Here is an 18,162-nt window from a genome sequence, read left to right as displayed (position 1 = left end):
TGCACTTCACCATCTGCCGATCTGTCCGATGTAATCATTGCCCGGAGAGAGAACGGCTCGACTGACCGGAACATTACTGCGCAAATGAGACGGAGCTCTCACACATGCAGTGGATGCCTGGAAAGGAAGGTTGCATAAGTTTACCGATCAAATGTAGGGCTGAACGCTGCGCGTGGTACCATGCGCAAGTTTGAGGACCTCTCGGGTTTGCAAGGGTTCGGTTAGACTGTCGCCTCCGCCACAAGGCATGTTCATTTCTTGCGCAAACCTGCCATTGATCATGCCAGTAGAGGGATTTTATTTCCAAAAACAAAGTACTCAAGCTACATCTCTGGACCTGCAGACATTTAGAGGTCACTAACTTATTGGACTTAAGACAGTAGTACCAGCCAGCCTTGGGTAATTCGCGCGGCGTAGGCCAGACAAGTGTACAATTGTCAGTAGAATTCAAGCGCTTGTCGTATTCAGTCGTAGAATTGTTTGTGAATTCCAGTCGCCCTGTGGCCGAAGCTGTGCATAGGGCTGCATGATGAGATGTCACAAGAACGGTTTCCCAAGTGGTGATGCCTGGCGCAGTGCCCCAAAGCCGCCCAAGTACGCCCCACGGATTTTTAGCGAACGCCCCGACAGGGGTGTTCAGGGTCGCTGTCGTCTTCGAAATCGTTTTTGAAATGCACTTCTTGCTTGATCGTAGAAAAGTTTAGTTCGCATGATGACATCGGATTGACGCGCAATACAATTTGATGATTGAGACCAAATATTCTGTCGTGAGAGCTGCGATATGACTGTTCGCATTGTAATTGAGAATTGATGCCTCCCCATGGTCGTTGATGGATTTCGGACTTCGATCTCCCGCATGCACAGTTCCAAACAGCGTCTCGTGCGAACTGGTTCGTTTTCCTAGACGGTACAGAGGAATCGGGATATTCGACAGGGCAACGGGCACGAGTTTTCCTCCTTGAAACGGAATTCATCGGGCACAACAAGGCACATAGCCAATGAAGGCTTTGTTTCATAGCATGTATGTTTTGCACCCGGGATGCCACGGTGAGGATGCGAGGAAGCAACAAGCCAATGCTCAACTCCGCCCGTGAGGCTGGTGTGAACATCCGCATCCTACCATATGGTCTGCCGAAAAGCCACAACTACAAATATGGTTGCTGCCCTGATGCATCTCTCTATCATTTCAGTCCTCCATTTCTATCCGTTTTAAAAACATCTTTAGCACTATTATTCTTTCTATTACAATGTATACTTCTACTCTTCTCGGGTCTCTGGCGCTGGCGTCTTCAGCCCTTGCCAACTATGAGGTCAAGTGGGATTACAGTGGACCGAGTTTCTTTGATAACTTTGAATTCATCAACGTGAGTACAAGTTTCCGAACTGAGGATATCGGAGCAAAGGGGACCTGAGCTAATGTTTGGTCATAAAAAGGAGCCGGATACCAGCTTCACTCAGGGTTTTGCCCAATACGTCAGCTCGGATGAGGCCACAGCGATGGGCCTTGCAAGCATTGTAGACAATAAAGCGCACATCGGTGTCGACACAAACAATACATACGACCTGGGAAGCACCGGAAGAAAGAGTGTCCGCCTGCAAAGCTATGGAACCTTCGATCAAGGCCTCCTCGTAGCAGATCTTGCCCATGTGCCGGTAGCAGGCTGTGGGCAATGGCCGGCTTTGTAAGAAAACTTCCATTGATCATTTAGATTTATCACTAATCAGTCACAGCTGGGTCTACCGCGGCGAGCAAGCCGAAGGCTACTCCGAGATCGACATCCTTGAGAACGTGGACAAATCGACCGCCAACACGCACTCTTTCTACACGTCGGAGGAGTGTAGTGTAAATTTCGATGTTGGCAACCCGTTGAAGACCGATAACTGCCACTACAATCCACAGGGAGAAGGCCTACAGGGATGCAGCTTCGGAGCCGAAGAGGGAACCTTCAACCAGGCGTTCAACGAACAATACCAGGTGATCGCACTGCAGGTGGAGACCGATACTATGAGGATATGGCACTTTAGAAAGGATGAGATCCCGGCTGATCTGAATGCTGGCACTCCGGACCCATCCACTTGGAAGACGCCGACTGTCGCGCTTTCGCCTAAGAGCTGCGACTTCCAGAAGGCGTTCAGCCAGTTCAAGATTGTGAGTCCTTATGCTGAACCAGTTGGAAAATTTAGGCTAATCAAGCATCAGATCATCAACATTACCTTCTGTGGCAGCTGGGCTGGGGGAGCTGACAGCTGGAACGAGCAGTGTGCTGCTGAGACTGGCACCGATTGCAACAGCTGGGTTGCGAACAACCCCGACGACTTCAAGGACACCTTCTTTGAGTTCAACTCCGTGAAGCTGTACCAGCGTACCGCTTAGAGTATGCTCAACCAAGACCATCGTTGGGAGACAGCGCGAAGAAGGAGCTATTGTACACTGTGGCGTACGCGTGAACTAATATCTTTGTACATATGTATATACCATGGATTAGGAATATAGAAGCGTCAATAATTATTCACATTAAGTGAATATCGTTCGAGGGCATTGAAATGGAAAAGTCAGACCGCATAGCCTGAGCAAATGTTGTTTTGTGGATGCATTTAGATCTATTGACATAATCATAATGTTCTTGACTTTGGTGCCTGACCGATACATTATAGACCTGTACCTCATTCAACATCCAGCCTTATCCTAAAGAACCCGGTTATAGTCAATGACCTCAAATGGCATCCTCGGCATCAAGTTCCCTCAAAGCTTCGACGAGAGCCTGCGCGAATGCACCCATGAACGTCCCTATAATCTGCGTGCAGCACTGCTTCATCTTGTAACCATATTCCTCGAGCGGTACGAGCAGCACATCGCTTGAGTCGGCCTCATTCCAACACATGAGTCTCCGCAGACCAGTGTAGTCGATGGCTAGAACGAGAACTTTCCACACCGCACCAAAGAACTCGTACGGACCTTGTATAGCTTTGGCGAAGAGCAGGACCGTGTACGTGAGGGGCAGAAGTGATCCCGTCAAACGCGCGTGCAGTTGAGTTCTCAACCTCCAATGGCCCAAGCTTGGAGCTCTTGGTGACGGGTGAATGCTTGTTTGAAGACAAGCCGTTCTTGGCCATGTGGGTGTGAGCACTGGAGGTTTTGCTATCGACAGCATAGAAGCGAGAGAAGCGATATTTCTGCAGGTCGATGGCATCGGCGGCTCGTTCATGGGGTATCACTACATCATTTACGCTAATAGAGTCATTGTCGGACACAACTCTGATATTCAAGATTGGGTCGATCGGAGGTACTTGGCTTTGAGCACTGGTGTGTAGATCATCCACTATGCGATTTTTTAGTCCAAGAATAGTGAACGTTGTTCGAAGATACCATAACTTACGTGGCGGGCTATGGCGAAGCGACGGATGCCTGGACGGAGTTGGGTTCGCGACGGCGCGGAGACTGTCGATTGAGCCAGGAATCGAGCCCTCATATTCGTTACCCAAAGCCTCTGCTAGTGGAGCACTAGTGGTAACCTGACTGGAATCCTTCTCTTCATTCTGAAAGAGCGACTTGACAAACTTGACAGTCAAAGAGTCCCTGAAATCAGCAGTGATACCGGTGGTGTCTGAACCTTTCTTCTCTCCTGGGCCGCTCTCAATCCTAAGAACCTTCATCGCTTTCATACTGTTGTTTCTGGACTTCACGCTCGGAGGACTCTCTGTCACCTGCTCTTCCTTGCCCTCTTCGCACTGCTTCAGCTCTTCCCGCTCCTTGTACAGGTCCATCTTTGCCAAGTGGCCGGATTTCTTATTCTCCTCCATCAGCTTATCCCACTCTTCCAAATGCAATACTCGGTACGTCTCTGAAGGAGACGACTCCATTATATCGTATACATGCGAACGCTCGGACGGATGCAATCCCACTTTCTCGAACCTAGGCTTGAGGTTTCCGACACCGCCAAGCGGAGATGCCGCCGGCAGGGAGGTGGTATGGCTGGAGCTGAGACTGGTACGCGAATGACTACCATTAAAGAAGTCTGTGAAGCGACTGAACATTCGCTGGCCTTTCTGGTCGGGTGCTTTATTTTCTGCACAGAGGCAGGCCATGGTGGTGGTGTTGTGAGATTGTATGTCGGCGGAGCAACGCGTCAAGCGGAAGGCGCAGATAACTTCCTTGATCGGGGAGCGGAAGTGGGCGTTTGCTGCCAAGATGAGCCAACTGGCGTCATTAGTTACCCAAGCGAGATGAATGCTTCGGTCACATGCACATTGAGAGGCAGAGGCTCATGGAAAAAAACTGTCAAAGTCATGACATTTTATTTGCAGGCATCGAAAAATTGTGCTACATCTACCTGAATACATTTGCAGTCATATAGGCCGGACGACAGTGGTTGGTCTGTACGATTCCAAAAAACAAAAAAAAAAAACCCGATTCCAAACCAGACGCCGCGTATCAGAAATGCGCGTGACCAAAGCGCACAGAAGTGTCTGCCTTCTGCTCCCGCCTAGCAGACGGCCTCAATCGCTACAAGATATGCGCACCTCTACAAGCTTCACCAATGAAGGGTAGCTCCCAGGGCGAAGGTGATGACTACCAGGAAGACAAGAAGGTCCCGAATGTCCACGACTAACTCCATCACCAAGTCATCCCAATGCTTGTCTTCATTTTCCATGAAGACTTGATACGGATAACTATCTTCAGCGGCAGTACAAGAGATGTTGCTAGGAAAATACCACTCCGCAGCAGCCCTGGGTAATTTTGCGCGACTCTTTACCACCAGCGAGATTAGAGAAGTACTGGACGGGAGCGGCGACTATTATGTTCAGGTTTGTATCGACGAGGGGACATCGTTGATCAGAAACTTAAAGTAGTCGCTTGACTTTTGAACAGCTGAGGATCTGTCAGAGTCTTGCGAGGGCTGCACGTCTTTGCTGCCGTCCACTGATGTTGGCAGACAAGTCAGATAACTAGAAACATTAAATGTATATATCCGAGGGGTTTCATGTTTTAGGTAACTTACCATGGGTTCACTTCTTGAGCCACGTCATTGTGACAGCTGTCGTGTTTTCGGACGGGTTCTGGGTCAAAAGTTCATTGAGCGTGATGCAAAAATGTGCGGCAGGTACTGAGGGCTTCATGACGAAGCGGGCGGGGGAAGATCTGGCGGTGTGGCATCAGCGCCACTTCGCGGTGAATAGAGATCAGTGAAATTGGAGCTTGACCTAGTTAAGGCTGTTGTCGACCGCATCAACGTACACACAACCTCCGATTTCACCTAAGCACCCGCTCTGCACTTTTCCGGGTGCACGCCATGCATTGATCGCACAGTATGAGCCTATATAAACCAGCGAGGGGCAGTTTTGTCTTCGCATTGCTGCCCTTACCCTCGCGCCCACCCAGACTTCGACCAGATTAGCCAAAACCTGCGAAGTCGCAAGTATGCTCTCTACCTTACTGCGCCTGTTCCACACCATCATCATCAACATCGTCGCCCTGCTCCTCATCATCGGCATCTTTGTGCACGAGCCCACGTTCAAGCTCTTCCATGACGGACTGTACGACCTGCACATCGTTGCGCGAGCCTTGTATCTCTACCTTCGGTTCTAATTTCGATACGCGATGGTAAGTTCTACCGACCTGACCACCTGGCTTGCCTCCTGCGGCCGCGACAGCTTGTCTTCTCCGCGCCGACTTTCCGACCGGTGCTTCCTTGGATGAGCCACATCTGCACGCAGTTTGTCCACCTCAGCCCGCGATTATTGTGTTATGTCAATGGTGCAGTGGTCAAAGCAGGAAATTATGTGGTAGGTGTTGTTATGGGAAAGGATTCTAAAGAGCTGAAGGATATCTGGAAGGCTGCGGGCAAGGATGTTGCTGGATTCTGCAAGGCAGGCTCGACCATGAGTTTGGACGTCTGACATGACGCTCGAATGCTACAGCTCTTGCGACTGAACTGGATTTGCAATTCTTCATATCTGCACAGTCGAGTGCCGATCCGATCAAGGAAACGTTCCAAAGCAGAGCGAAAGCAGGGCGCCGGGCTCTGATATAGAGAAACCTTCACGATGAATAAGGAACTTTCTGCATCCAGCCAATTGATCGTATTGCCAAACATAGTCCTGTGACATATCTCTTGAAAACTAGCTTTATCGCGGTCATAGGCAATCTTGTGCCTTGAGGCCCGAGTGCATGAGTCCTGGATAGTTAGCGTGCACTTCCGTGGGTCTCGGCACGTCTTTCAGTCAATTATGCCAAAGCTCGCACCTTCAGCCGATAACGAACAGTGCACGCACGAAACGGTCCTCAATACTTCCTTGCTCTTTTTGGACCACGCTATTGATCGAACATGTCCACTGTGCATCAACGAACCCATCACACGAACGTGCAGTTGAGCATCATGGCGAAAACGGCCCACTTAAAATGCGCTGAGTGCGCGTGCGTCCCGGATAGTACCAAGAAGCTCAATGCTCTGGTACTCTGCAAGTATAGAGGTCGTCACTACTGCAACAAGGCATGCCGAAATGCAGGTGCGAATATCCATAGGGCCGACTGCAAGACGCTCGAATGTACGGTCCCCCGGTATAGAGTCGCTATGTCTTGGACATAGACACTACGTACATGAGCCCACTTTAGTAATTCAGCTGACTTTATACTCGTGAATATAGACCTGGCGGAGCCCGGTGATATTACCGTCCCTCCCCCATGCTCAAACCGGGTGATAAGTCATCGCCCGAGTTTGCGAGACAGGAAGACATCGTCTACCATCTGGTCCTTATAGTATATGCAAAGCAGCCCAAGCGTGGACGGTACATCGCGCCGTTCATCGAGCCCGCCGGCCTGGAGCAAAACATTCAGGAGACGGTCCAAGATTTCAAAACAGTGGTCCCGAGCGGTGCCTTCCTCTCCGGGTTGCTAAACACCCCAGTCACCGGCCTAGCTGATGCCGCCGAAGTCCATACTCCGCTTCATGAGCTCGAGGGTTCCATCAGCTCCCTCATTCAGCATGAAACGCAGAATTACATCAAATACTGCTATCAGACCGAATTTTGGAGCTTCGAGAAACTGCTGTATACGGTGGTAGTGGACACTCCAAACACCCGGATCGGTAAACATAAGAAGGCTTACCAGTACGTGTCCAAAGTAGAGGTTCAAGCTAATTTTGCGTGCCTTGAGGCCGCCGTCGCCTGCATAAGTACGATGGTCGACCGATGGGAGAAAGACATGGGGAATCACCAGGGCAAGATCATTACACATGGTCGAGCACGTCGAATTGGGAGAGCTTGAAGACGGAGAGATTAACTAGCCCATACACCTGGCGCCATCAGTCTCCAAAGGTGAGCGATGTTAGGTCTGGCAACGTCCGGCTCGTACTGATATGTTCTGAGGCGAAATATTAGAGTACAACGATAGAATGCGGGCTCATGTTCGCAACAAAACGCACATGATCGTGTAGGGAGACTACTGCGATGGGTTCCCTGGAGTGGATGTAGTCGTCTTCGTGGTTCTCTGGTCATTGGATGCTGCTGAGGGCTTGCTCATCAGATTGTGAACGTATCAGGACACCTGGAGTTAGAAAATTTCCGATGACACGTCACCCTTAGTTTTTCGTCCTACGCAAGAGAACGCAATGATAATAGTGGTGCCAGTGGGTAGTAGATTGCGCGAGGCTGAGATCTGGTGATGTGAATGACGTAAGGTCGGTGTCGCTTAGTGGCTGGCAGGAAGGTGAGTGGATGCAACGTCACAATCTAGCCTTGCCTCCACTCACCGCTACACTGCCTCCAGCCTCGCCGACTGTCCTACTCTGCCTGTACGAAGCTGCAGATACGTTTTTTCCTGCATGAACTGCACATCTGGTTCCACGAGCGGTCTGCATGCACGCGCATCTCCCCTCGCTCTCCGAAACGCACAATTATCCAGCAATTTTTAAGCTCTCATGGCGCCTACGCGCCTTTTTTGAGGCATACCAGCAGATTCGCAACCTGATTGGCCTGTCTTGGATGAACGACGGTGAGCGTGGGAATCCACAAGCCGCCCTTCCGATTCCCATAGGGCTGAGTACTAAGGCTTAGAACCCTGTGATCCCACGCGGAACAAGTCAGCTTGCATCGGTTTCTGGACCTTGGATTGCTTTGGATCGCATTACGCTCTTGAGTCAGGGCGTCGATCGAATCACATACCCCAGCTGGCAATGGTGGTCAGCTCCAATGATCACACCCCGGCAGGCTGGTGCCGACTTATGCAGGGACGACTTCGAATCAGACCGCATAGAGAAAGACCCGGCTTTAGGGAATGAATGAGACACTTTCCGTTTGTGGGTCCGCCGTATATCTGCGAAAGCATGAGATTTCGTTGGCTGCACCTAGTGCGGGCAACTACCAACAACAGCACAGAGTTGCATGTTCAGGATCGGATCTGAGAAAGCCACATTGCGATATTTGGCTACTCTCGACCGCCTTAGTGTTCGAGAACACTCCTACCCACATGGCCTGATGCATACGATGACGCTGCATCGTTAATTCACTCTCCTATCATCTCCTCAATCAACAGCATGCTTCTACTCGCGCGGCCGAGCAGCATGGCTATGGATAGATGTCAGTGTGAGAAAGCGAAGTACGTTGCACTCTCACAAAAAAGAAAATGTGTCTCGTACTCAGCCTTGCCTGAGGAACAGTGGAACAATACCAGAGTATGTGACTCTCGTTACCTGCGAGCATCTCCGTCAGGTCACTGCTCCCGACTTGTGGACCTCTGCATTCCTTCATCGCTCTGCGGCTAGGGAGTGCTTCACCTCCAGATCCTCCAACGGATGACGCGCTGTCACTACACGAGAAAGACGGGAGTCGGTCAGGCTGGCAGTTGTGTTAACCCGATGTGGTTAGACTACCGCCCCAAAGCCACGCCGACAGGGGTGCCCGCCCAACGGGGGCCACTGCCCGTGGCTCGGCTACTCGATGCCGCTGAACGCTGCCGTCACGACTCACTCCTATTGATGGACCCGGAGCTGTGCACAGCTGGGATGGTTCGGTGCCTTGTCTGCCTGTCCGCCTTTTTTTAATGCATGGACTAGCGCTGCATGGCCGTTCGATGATCGCGACCGCCGTTGCATGCTGATTTGCTGCGAAGCCAATCTGAGCGGGGATTTTGGCGGCATAGCCGAGGAGGACCCTCCGTGTCTCTGACCGCCCCACGTTAATCCGGACAAGGACCAAGGCTGTTGCTGAAAATACACCACCCGACAGCCCAAGCTCGTGCCGTCACTACTGCGGCTGAGTGCTTCTTCACAACGTGCAATCATTTATTAACGTGCTTTGAGCCCCCAATGGACGCCAACCGAAATCTACCGTCTTCTCTACCCCTAGGCTTTTTTAGCCGGGCGAACCACTGAAGGATGGACTCGCAAATCTCGCACATTGACATGGTAAACATCACCAGACCGCAATCCAAAGCTCCCAGTATGGTCAACGAAGTTCCAATGGCGCCGCGGCCTCGACTTCGGGTGAAGAAGCAGCCTCCACAGAAGAGCATCAACCATTTCTGGGACAACTTCACGACCAAGCACCCAGGCAAAGTGTTTACTGTCTTGCCGGACAACATCTATGCGAAGCGCGCTGCCGCGAATGCGCCTCGAGGTTCAATACCTGGCCAGAATGCGCTGGCTTCGTACCAGGAGGCTGCGGATGCCTGTATGAAGAAAGTCTCGAAGATTGTCAAAGGTAGAGGGATTGCGCTCATCTGCAATACGGAGCGTTTCTGATTGTGTGCAGAATGCCGACGACTGAACCAAAAGTATCGCGATCCGCACTTTGACATCGAAGCCGACTTTAAGCGATCACAACAAAACCCAGAAATACCACCAGACTGTCTCGCTGCTTTGACTGAGGATACAACTACTTTTCAGCCCATGTCTGTCAAGAGAATCGAGGTGCGACACTCTTCGGAAGCTGCGCCGCAAGTGCCCCGCTAATTGCTTTGCGCGCCACAGGACATCTTCGATCGACCACAGTTTTTCATAGAAGGCGCGACCGCAAACGATGTTAGACAAGGAAATGATGGCGATTGTTGGTTCATGTCGGCCTTGGCGACCATAAGCAACAAAGAAGAGCTGATCCAGAAGGTTTGCGTTGCGCGCGACGAACAGGTTGGGGTGTACGGATTCGTGTTCCACAGAGGTAGGCTCGCGAGAGTATCGCAAAATGGATGCGCACTGACGTCGCACAGACGGCGAGTGGATATCTGAAGTAATCGACGACAAGCTTTACTTGATCAAAGAGGATTTTGACGAAGCTACGCTTGGCCGACACCAGTGGTTAGAGCTGCAGAACCGGAAGAGTCCTGAGGATGAATATCGCACAGCGATGCAGACCGGTTCTCGAGCCCTGTACTTCGCGCAATGCAGCGACCCGAATGAGACTTGGTTGCCGTTGCTCGAGAAAGCGTACGCGAAAGCACACGGGGATTACTCCGCCATCGATGGAGGATTCGTGGGCGAAGGCATCGAAGATCTTACCGGCGGTGTCACCTCGGAAGTGTTCGCCACGGACATTCTTGACAAGGACAAATTCTGGCGCGAAGAGTTGCTCAATGTCAACAAGACATTTCTCTTCGGATGCGGTCAGATGGGAGGCATATATGGTCAAAGGAAAGGTATCCAAGAAAAGCATGCATACTCCATCATGGAGGCCCGCGAGATCGACGGACAGCGGCTTCTCAAACTTCGAAATCCATGGGGTCGCACTGAATGGACCGGACGTTGGAGTGACGGCTCCGAAGAATGGACGCCCGAATGGATGCAGAAGCTCAATCACCGATTTGGTGATGACGGCGTCTTCTGGATTTCCTACCAAGACCTTCTACGGCACTATCAGCATTTCGACCGAACCCGACTCTTCGGGCCAGAGTGGACGGTCTCGCAACAATGGACGAGCGTCAACGTGCCCTGGTCGGTCGATTATCTAGACACCAAGTTCAAAGTGCATCTTTCCAAGCCTAGCCCTGTCGTCATCGTGCTAAGCCAGTTGGACGATCGGTACTTCGAGGGCCTTCAGGGCCAGTATGAGTTCAACTTGCAGTTCCGTCTTCACAAGGACGATGAAGAGGACTACATCGTGCGTAGCAACACTGCTTACTTCATGAAACGCTCTGTTTCGATGGAGTTGGATCTTGAAGCGGGCAATTACACTGTCCTCTTGAAGGTCAAAGCCACCAGGCTCGATGATCCAACGCCCGAAGAGATTATTCGCTTGAACTGCAACAAGAGACGCGAAAAGCTCCTTTCTATCGGCCTGTCATACGATCTTGCACATGCCAAGGGTCATTTCCGGGAGCAAGAAAAGGAGAAGCTCGAAAGAGAGCGCGAGCAGAAGATCGAACGGAAGAAAGCGCAGATGAAACAGTCTTACGAGCAACGGCAGAAGCTACGTAGGAAGGCGAAACTGCGGCAGCAAAAGAAAGCTGCGAAGCAATCACACAAAAAGCCAAAGATCACCGAGCTGAGAGACGTTGAGAAGAGACTCGAAGGCCTTGCTGGGCTTGGTATTAATGTGGACGATGAAGGCCGTCCTTCCGATACTGAGCCTGAGATCAAGCCAATGCATCCAAATGTGACACGTCACACACGAGCTGCCAGCACTGGTGGAGTCGACATGGCCCGTCAACGATCATCGAGCCCAAATGGTGGATATGGTGGTCGAGGTGGTTATAACCGTGGTCGCGACGGGTATAATGCGGCCCTACCGGGAGCGTTGCAAGGTCGCGGAGGCTGTAAGTTCATTCGGAGATACGTGCTTCAAACAAGTATCATTTGTACTGATTCGCTTGCAGACAACCGTGATGCGGGTCAAGGATCGAGCATGGCGGAGGCCCTAGCGCAAGCCAACCAAACTGTTCCGACCCAGCGTTCATCAAGCCCAAGTCGCGGCTATGGTGGACGTGGCGGCTACAACCAGAACGCTGGTTTCGAGGGCAGAGGAGGTTATAACCAGAACGCTGCCGGCTTCGAAGGTCGCGGTGGATACAACGCAGACGCATATCAGGGGCGTGACGGCTACAACGGGCGCGATGGATACAATGGGCGGGACGGTTACAATGGCCGCGATGGATACAACGAAGGAGGTCAGACTGAATCGCCAATCCCGACGCCAATGTCGGAAGAGTTCCATCCTGGAACGCCATCACAACGGCCCTACAGCCCTCGTCCTGATCGTCGCCCTACTCAACCCTCTCCCGCCGCATCGCGCCGGACGACACTATCGCCCATCCCTGGTATTCGTCCTGGTATCTACGTACCCCGTAGCCGAGGCGCAAGTGTTGCCTCCCATCGCGCCCGCCATGGTGTATGCTCACCGTCCGAGATGTCCGACTACTCATCATGGGACTCCGAGCTGGATGGTCCTGACTCATTCGACTCCGACTTTGACCCCTCGGACGATGACGTGCCCCCTCGATTCTACGAACAGCCTCGCTACCGGGGCCGATACGTGTACGAGGATGAGGAAGACGAGTTTGAGCGCGATCCCTGGAATGCTGTCTGCGTGCTCGGTCTGCGCGTCTTCTCTCAGGACACTGATGTTACCATTGAGGTCCAGAACGGCGAAGGCGAGCGCAAGAGGAGTGATGGTGACGACCGCTCCTCGATTATCAGCGTGAGGAGGAAAGAGAAGGCTCTCGATGTTGATGACAGTGCGGCTGATGCTACCAGCCCTCTAAGAACACGAGGGAACTTGGATTCTGCACTCTCGCAGAAGGCGCAGTTTATTGGGAGTGCCCCAGCTGGAAAGGAAATGGATCGCCAGGGGACATTGTCGTGAAGGGTATTCACCTTCGCGGTATCCAATTCTCGGTATACTTTGCCATTTCGTCTGATGCTTTGATGATGGTTTTGATAGGCGTTGAAGCGAGCGAGGTGTTACATTGATTTTGCGCGCGCTTTGGGCCAGACTGTCTTGGTGCGGTTGTCTGTATGGAGTTTCGGTGGCTCATGTCGATACATACGCAATAATTTCTCGTAGTGCTGAGTCTTCCCTCTACGTCTCTCTGCTCTGAAATCCAGCAAGGTCTGATCTTGCCCTCACGTCGCCTATCACAAGCCGCTATTATCTCTTGAGGCACGGTACAAAGCCAGTGTGAATTGAGACAGCTTGGTGTATGGAGATGCGCGTGCTTGTGATGAGCTGGCTGTGTGCGGCAGGTTTAGACGCGCTCACAAAGGCATGATCACAGTGGAGGCTGGGTTAACTTGCGAGAAGGAAAACGCTCATGCTATCAATCATAGTAATCACTCCAAGTGCACAGACATGACGGAGTCGTAGTCCGAAATTGATTTCATGTATCTTCCGTGACGATATCATCGTGAGAGTTCCTTTCCCCCTCCATCTCCCAATCGTCTGTCCCAAGATCATCTCTTGAGCCATGCAAACATCGCACCCGTGCTGCTCACTTCGGACCCGTGATGCTTTGGTAAACGCTACCCAACGGATCCTTCACGAAGGCGACGAGGTAGCCCAATACCTCCGTCATGGTACCCGGTTTGAGCCAGGAGATGTAGGCCATCGCGATGAAGAGAGCCCAAAAGAATACCTTCATCGAGACGCGGGATCCATTGGACGCGGCCCTTCGCACTGGGCGGCCATGGAGAGCGTGGAAAGCAGCCTCGTTGGTCAGCCCTCCGGTCTTGCCGCTCTTTGCCTTGCGCTTCCTGCCGCTCTTGCCGCTCTTCTCTTGGTCATCATTATCCTGGGGCAGCGGGATGCGCTCGGGTGCTACAACTGACAAAGGGCGGACAGTGGAGGCATCGCTAAGACTGTCATCATCGTCGACGGGACGTGTGGAAGAGGTATTGCGCTGCGTGCGCGCGCGACCGGCGCCGCCGCGCATGGTGGGCACCGCCGTCGTCGGATTAACCACGATACCTGTTCCCGTTGATCAGGAATTCGAGCTCAAATCCCTGCAAAGGGGGAGGAAACTTACCGCTATTGTGCTGCGAGTCGTAAATAGCCTTGCATCCGCCCATCGCGCCGCCTGCCATCAAGCTTTTCACGAAAGCCTCCTCGTCCACCTCGCCAGTCCCCTCGACATCCTTGCTACCCTCCCCAAGCACTCCGAAGTAGCCTCCACCACCAACCTCCTTGCCCTTGCTCTTCACGCTCTGCCCTCCCTTCTCCAAGCGCGCCTTTCGCATCATCTCGCTGTCCTTCTGGGCACCGCCGCGGTCCGCACTGGTACTCTTCACCTTCGACCACTCACCTTGTGACTGCTCGTTCTCATTGCCGTGCTTCTGAGGGGGCGGGTTGTGCGAAGCGGCCTGGATCGCTGCAGCCAACGCTCTATCCGCGGAGATTTGCTCTTGGTCCTGCATGACCAGGCGAGACATCATCTGGGTTTTCGTTCCTGGGCAGGCGAGCAGGTGGTAAGTCTAGGACAGGGCAGGCAGATAAGGGCGTGGGCAAGGGAAGGGAGGAGATTAAGAAAAGAAATGACTATACTTACCAGAGGCGTCGAGACCGCGGCGCACGAGAAGCTCGGCGAGCTCGTGGCTCTTCCTTTTCTTGTAGTCTGACATGTTCCGTACTGTCTGCGTGGTGTAGTTCCGTGGTTCGGCTTGAAGGTATAGTTGTGGGGTCTTCGAGGTCGAAGACCGTGGAATGTTTATAGGTGCGGATATTGAGTGAGATTGCAAACGACGTCAGGCGAGGTGAAGGCGGTCTTGGTGCGTGCGCTGTTTGCGCATGCCGTGTGTTGCTGTGGTGAAGGCGTATTTACTGCGAGAATGAGAAGCTGATACCATAAGGCCGCATTTGTCCCGCGCGCTCGGCCCAGCATGCTCAGGGTGCAAAGCGTGCCGCTGTGACACGAATTGACAGCAGGACGTTGTGTAAGCTGGGTCAAATCACTGAAGATCGTGGCCATCCTGCATGCATGATATATTACAGCGACAAGCGAGACTCAAAGAAGACGTCCCTGTCCTCAGTTCCATGCTCTCGGCAAAGCTTCAAGCTAACGGACGAGTTGGGTGAAGATCTGTACAGGTCGATGGTGGTTGCAGTAACGGTGACTGGTGACAGGTCACTGTGGGGTCTGTGGAGCGGTAGGGTATATATATATACATGTATCCAGATAGTGATTGCCAGGATCGCCGATTAGGGTCACCTGGAGATAGAACTTGCGTGTTTGCGGAGTGCAGGAGCCGGCTCACAATAAACGTTTCGCGAAGATTCAGATTTGATAAGGCAAAGTGACACGGCTCCGCATGTAGTATTCGTGAATTCGTTGCTCTGAAAGACAAAGAGGCCCTCTACGTATCAAATACCCATCACTCTCCAATACCAAACTTGGTCGCCTTAAATCCAATTGTCGACGCGTCCTCAAGGCAGTATGGGTATCTTTTCGATCCACTTCGGCACATCCTTCCATTCTCGGTCTTCATATGTCCTTAGGAGGCGCTCCTTGACATCCAGAGCTTTCGCCGTGATCTCGGGAACGCCGAATCGCCGCAGAGGTTGACCAACGCCACAAGCATGCTCGAATATCTTGTGGAAGACGCAGGGACCGGCAAAGTTCTGCAAACCATAGATCAACGCCTCCATTTGCTCATCCGTCCAGTCCTTCTCCGCATCAGCAGAACATGGAGACGCAGGGGGAACGACCCGCTTCTTGAACAGGTCTAATCGAGAGAAAAGGACTCCATTCGCGTCTCGTTCTTCTCGGCCCCCCGTCACTTCGCCTGTCCACTTCGCAACCTTCTTGTCGAAATAGTCTTGTCTCATAGACAATGCTTGTCGCCGATGCGCGGAAGGCTCGATTCGGAGTCGGCAGACATGTAGCTCAATCCAACCATTCAGCTTCTCGATTCGAAACGCTTCCATCTCCTGCTTGATGACCTCATCCTGCTCTCGTTCACGACGTTTCTGTTCAAGCTCCTCATATGCCCGTCTCTTCCGAGCCTGGTCTTTGAGATCGCGTAGAATTGTTAGGTATTCCTGTGAAAGTCTCCGCAGGGGAACGATGAGGTTGATGTCAACGTCCTTAATCAGACGCACACCTTTGTATCGCGTAGGGATACGAATGTCCCAATCTGCAATTTTGTCCTTGAGAGAAACGATGGCATAGACCAAAGGAGCGACAATTCGCATGGAGTCCAAAGATGACTCGAGGTCACGGTACTTCTGTAAGAGCCAGTCATAAAGTAATTTCAAATAGCTTACGACCTGCCGAAACAGGTAAGCATAAGCGTCCACCTTGAGCAATTTGCGCTGTTTATTGTCACTGCCTGCTCCGTATCTTGAGAGCGACTTTTGTATGTGTTTCGTCGTAACGGACACCTCGTCCAGGGTTGAGTCAGGATCGGCGAGAACGTCAAGAGCTATTCGACATGCGTCTTTGACGGCCATGGCATCCTCGGTTTGGCAGGCTCCGCTATACTCTGCGGACTCCAAAAACTTGAAGATCATGTCAACTTCAGAAAGTTGGGCGTTGTGGTCGTGGTCGCCGTCTCTGTCATCCTTGCCATCTGTCACGTCTTGGTTACGAGACTGGTAAGATTCATCTACATCCGTGGCTCCCCGGTCACGATCATCTTCTTGCTCCATATTGGGCTCACGTTGCACGTTGTCAGCCGTGGTTCGAGCATGTTTGTGGGGCCTTTTTAGTCGATGACGTTGAGAGGTGTCTCGCTGTGAACGCTCGCTGTGCGCAGTGGGTACAGAGACGGGGTCTCTGGGATTCGTTTTCGTCTTTGACCGTGTCTGTCTTGTAGCAACAACTTCGCTATTCCCGTCCTCTTGACCAGGTGCAACCTCTGCGTCCCCAGACCTGTTCGACGCCTGTGGAAGATTAGCTTTCCGAGGTCTGGACACTATCTCCCGAGGCTGAGTCTCCTGTCCCTGAGCGGATGTTGAAGCTTGCTCATTGATGGACTCTGAAGATGTCAGTTTCCTTCCCTTGCGGCGCTGAGGCTGCCCTCTTTCTGAAGGAGGGGGCTCCTGTTGCGCTTGTTTAGTAGGACGAGAACTTTCAGCTGGGTAGACTTCGTCGTCGGCTTGCATTGCCAATGCAGTCATCGTACTCGTCGGGTTTAGTTGCTTGGCTTTCCGACGTTTCGAAGTCTGTGGCTTTCGAATTTCGGGATCCTGTTCAGGTAGTTTCTGTGCAGACTGAGGTGGTTCGTCCGGGGTTTCGTGCTCTGGAGGATTGGTTTCTACTTGCTTCGCATTTGGAGCCCGGGTGCTTCGAATGTAAGGATCTCCGGAGGAAACGACCACTTGTGGACTCCTAGCTCGTTGTGGGCCATCCCTACTTTTCGATTGACTTGTGTTGCCCGTATCATCCTCCGCTGCGCCTTTGCGTGGGGACTTGGAGGGTCGACCTGTTTTTGGGGCCTGTTCCCGATCTTTGCGCTTGCTTGTATGAAGTGGTTTTCCCGGCTCTTTCAAAGCGTCGTTGGGCCGTCCTTTGCTGGTCCCAGCAGGCGTCTCTGGTACCTCCTCCACATTGTTTCCATCTCTTCCAGCTACGGGTGCAGAACCTGCCGGCACTTCTTTTGTGGTCTCCTCTGTCTCCGGCTGGACAGCGGGTGCAGGTGCTTCCAACTCTGGCGAGGCATTGCGCTGCACACGCTCCTTTGGTTTCTGCCGGGCTTTCGCGGGTGGGCTGGCCGCGATCTTTTCAGGCGAGGAGAATCCTAATTCGTAAGAGTCTCCCCTTCTTGCCAGCTCATGACGCGATTGTTTCGCAGGATCTTTCCGAAAGAAGCCGACTGGCTTCAGCTTCCCAGCACCACTAGCTCGCACCTTTCTATTTGCCCTCCTCGTGGGACCGCTCTGCGGCAAGTCATATGAGGTTTGAGAGGGCGAAGATGAAGGCGCTGCGGTGACTGTGCTGCGGTGGCGGTCGAGACGGGCGGCGTTGAGCAGGCTCGCGCTCAGGATGGCTGAACTCGAGGGAGGCTCGTGTGCCTGGTGCTGGGCCTTTTTGGCAGAGGCTTGGATTTCAGCGAAGATCTGCAATTCGACGAGATCGTCGGAGCTCGCCATCTTGTAGCGTCTCGCGTGGGGATGGTTGGGGCGCGCCAGAGTCGACGGGTTCTGCGTTCAGTCTGCACCCGTTAGCCGCCGGGCCTGCGCGAAACCAGGTCACACAAGTATCATACCTATGCACTCCTTGGACTCCATATAATGATAGTCTGC

The 18,162-nt window shown here is 52.5% G+C and overlaps 5 protein-coding genes across 5 annotated transcripts; 3 read left to right on the top strand and 2 right to left on the bottom strand.

Moving 5' to 3' along the window:
* Window positions 1-1,416: 1,416 nt before the first annotated feature.
* On the top strand, window positions 1,417-2,374 carry CC84DRAFT_1102666 (uncharacterized protein; the record flags this gene model as incomplete). Its single annotated transcript, XM_018174975.1, has 3 exons — window positions 1,417-1,682; window positions 1,732-2,149; window positions 2,201-2,374. The coding sequence occupies 3 exons, from the start codon at window positions 1,417-1,419 to the stop codon at window positions 2,372-2,374; spliced, it is 858 nt and encodes a 285-aa protein (XP_018030483.1).
* Window positions 2,375-2,714: 340 nt separating this feature from the next.
* CC84DRAFT_1222435 (uncharacterized protein) lies at window positions 2,715-5,527 on the bottom strand (the record flags this gene model as incomplete). Its single annotated transcript, XM_018183369.1, has 4 exons — window positions 2,715-3,042; window positions 3,098-3,320; window positions 3,378-4,198; window positions 5,436-5,527. 4 exons carry the CDS (start codon window positions 5,525-5,527, stop codon window positions 2,715-2,717), a joined length of 1,464 nt encoding a protein of 487 aa, XP_018030482.1.
* A 1,155-nt stretch (window positions 5,528-6,682) lies between these two features.
* Window positions 6,683-7,264, top strand: CC84DRAFT_1222434 (uncharacterized protein; the record flags this gene model as incomplete). Its single annotated transcript, XM_018183368.1, has 1 exon — window positions 6,683-7,264. The coding sequence occupies one exon, from the start codon at window positions 6,683-6,685 to the stop codon at window positions 7,262-7,264; it is 582 nt and encodes a 193-aa protein (XP_018030481.1).
* Window positions 7,265-9,019: 1,755 nt separating this feature from the next.
* Window positions 9,020-12,974, top strand: CC84DRAFT_1263825 (cysteine proteinase). The gene is made up of 5 exons (XM_018185262.1): window positions 9,020-9,696; window positions 9,748-9,905; window positions 9,966-10,152; window positions 10,202-11,743; window positions 11,804-12,974. Exons 1-5 carry the CDS (start codon window positions 9,372-9,374, stop codon window positions 12,787-12,789), a joined length of 3,198 nt encoding a protein of 1,065 aa, XP_018030480.1. The 5' UTR covers window positions 9,020-9,371; the 3' UTR covers window positions 12,790-12,974.
* Window positions 12,975-13,414: 440 nt separating this feature from the next.
* Window positions 13,415-15,001, bottom strand: CC84DRAFT_1263824 (uncharacterized protein; the record flags this gene model as incomplete). Its single annotated transcript, XM_018185261.1, has 3 exons — window positions 14,468-15,001; window positions 13,949-14,368; window positions 13,415-13,890 (listed from the first exon to the last, which is right to left on the bottom strand). Exons 1-3 carry the CDS (start codon window positions 14,538-14,540, stop codon window positions 13,415-13,417), a joined length of 969 nt encoding a protein of 322 aa, XP_018030479.1. The 5' UTR covers window positions 14,541-15,001.
* Window positions 15,002-18,162: the final 3,161 nt, after the last annotated feature.

The sequence above is a fragment of the Paraphaeosphaeria sporulosa genome (assembly GCF_001642045.1).
Source record: "Paraphaeosphaeria sporulosa strain AP3s5-JAC2a unplaced genomic scaffold CC84scaffold_13, whole genome shotgun sequence".
Taxonomy (NCBI): domain Eukaryota; kingdom Fungi; phylum Ascomycota; class Dothideomycetes; order Pleosporales; family Didymosphaeriaceae; genus Paraphaeosphaeria; species Paraphaeosphaeria sporulosa.
This window is presented reverse-complemented; position numbering and strand designations above follow the sequence as displayed.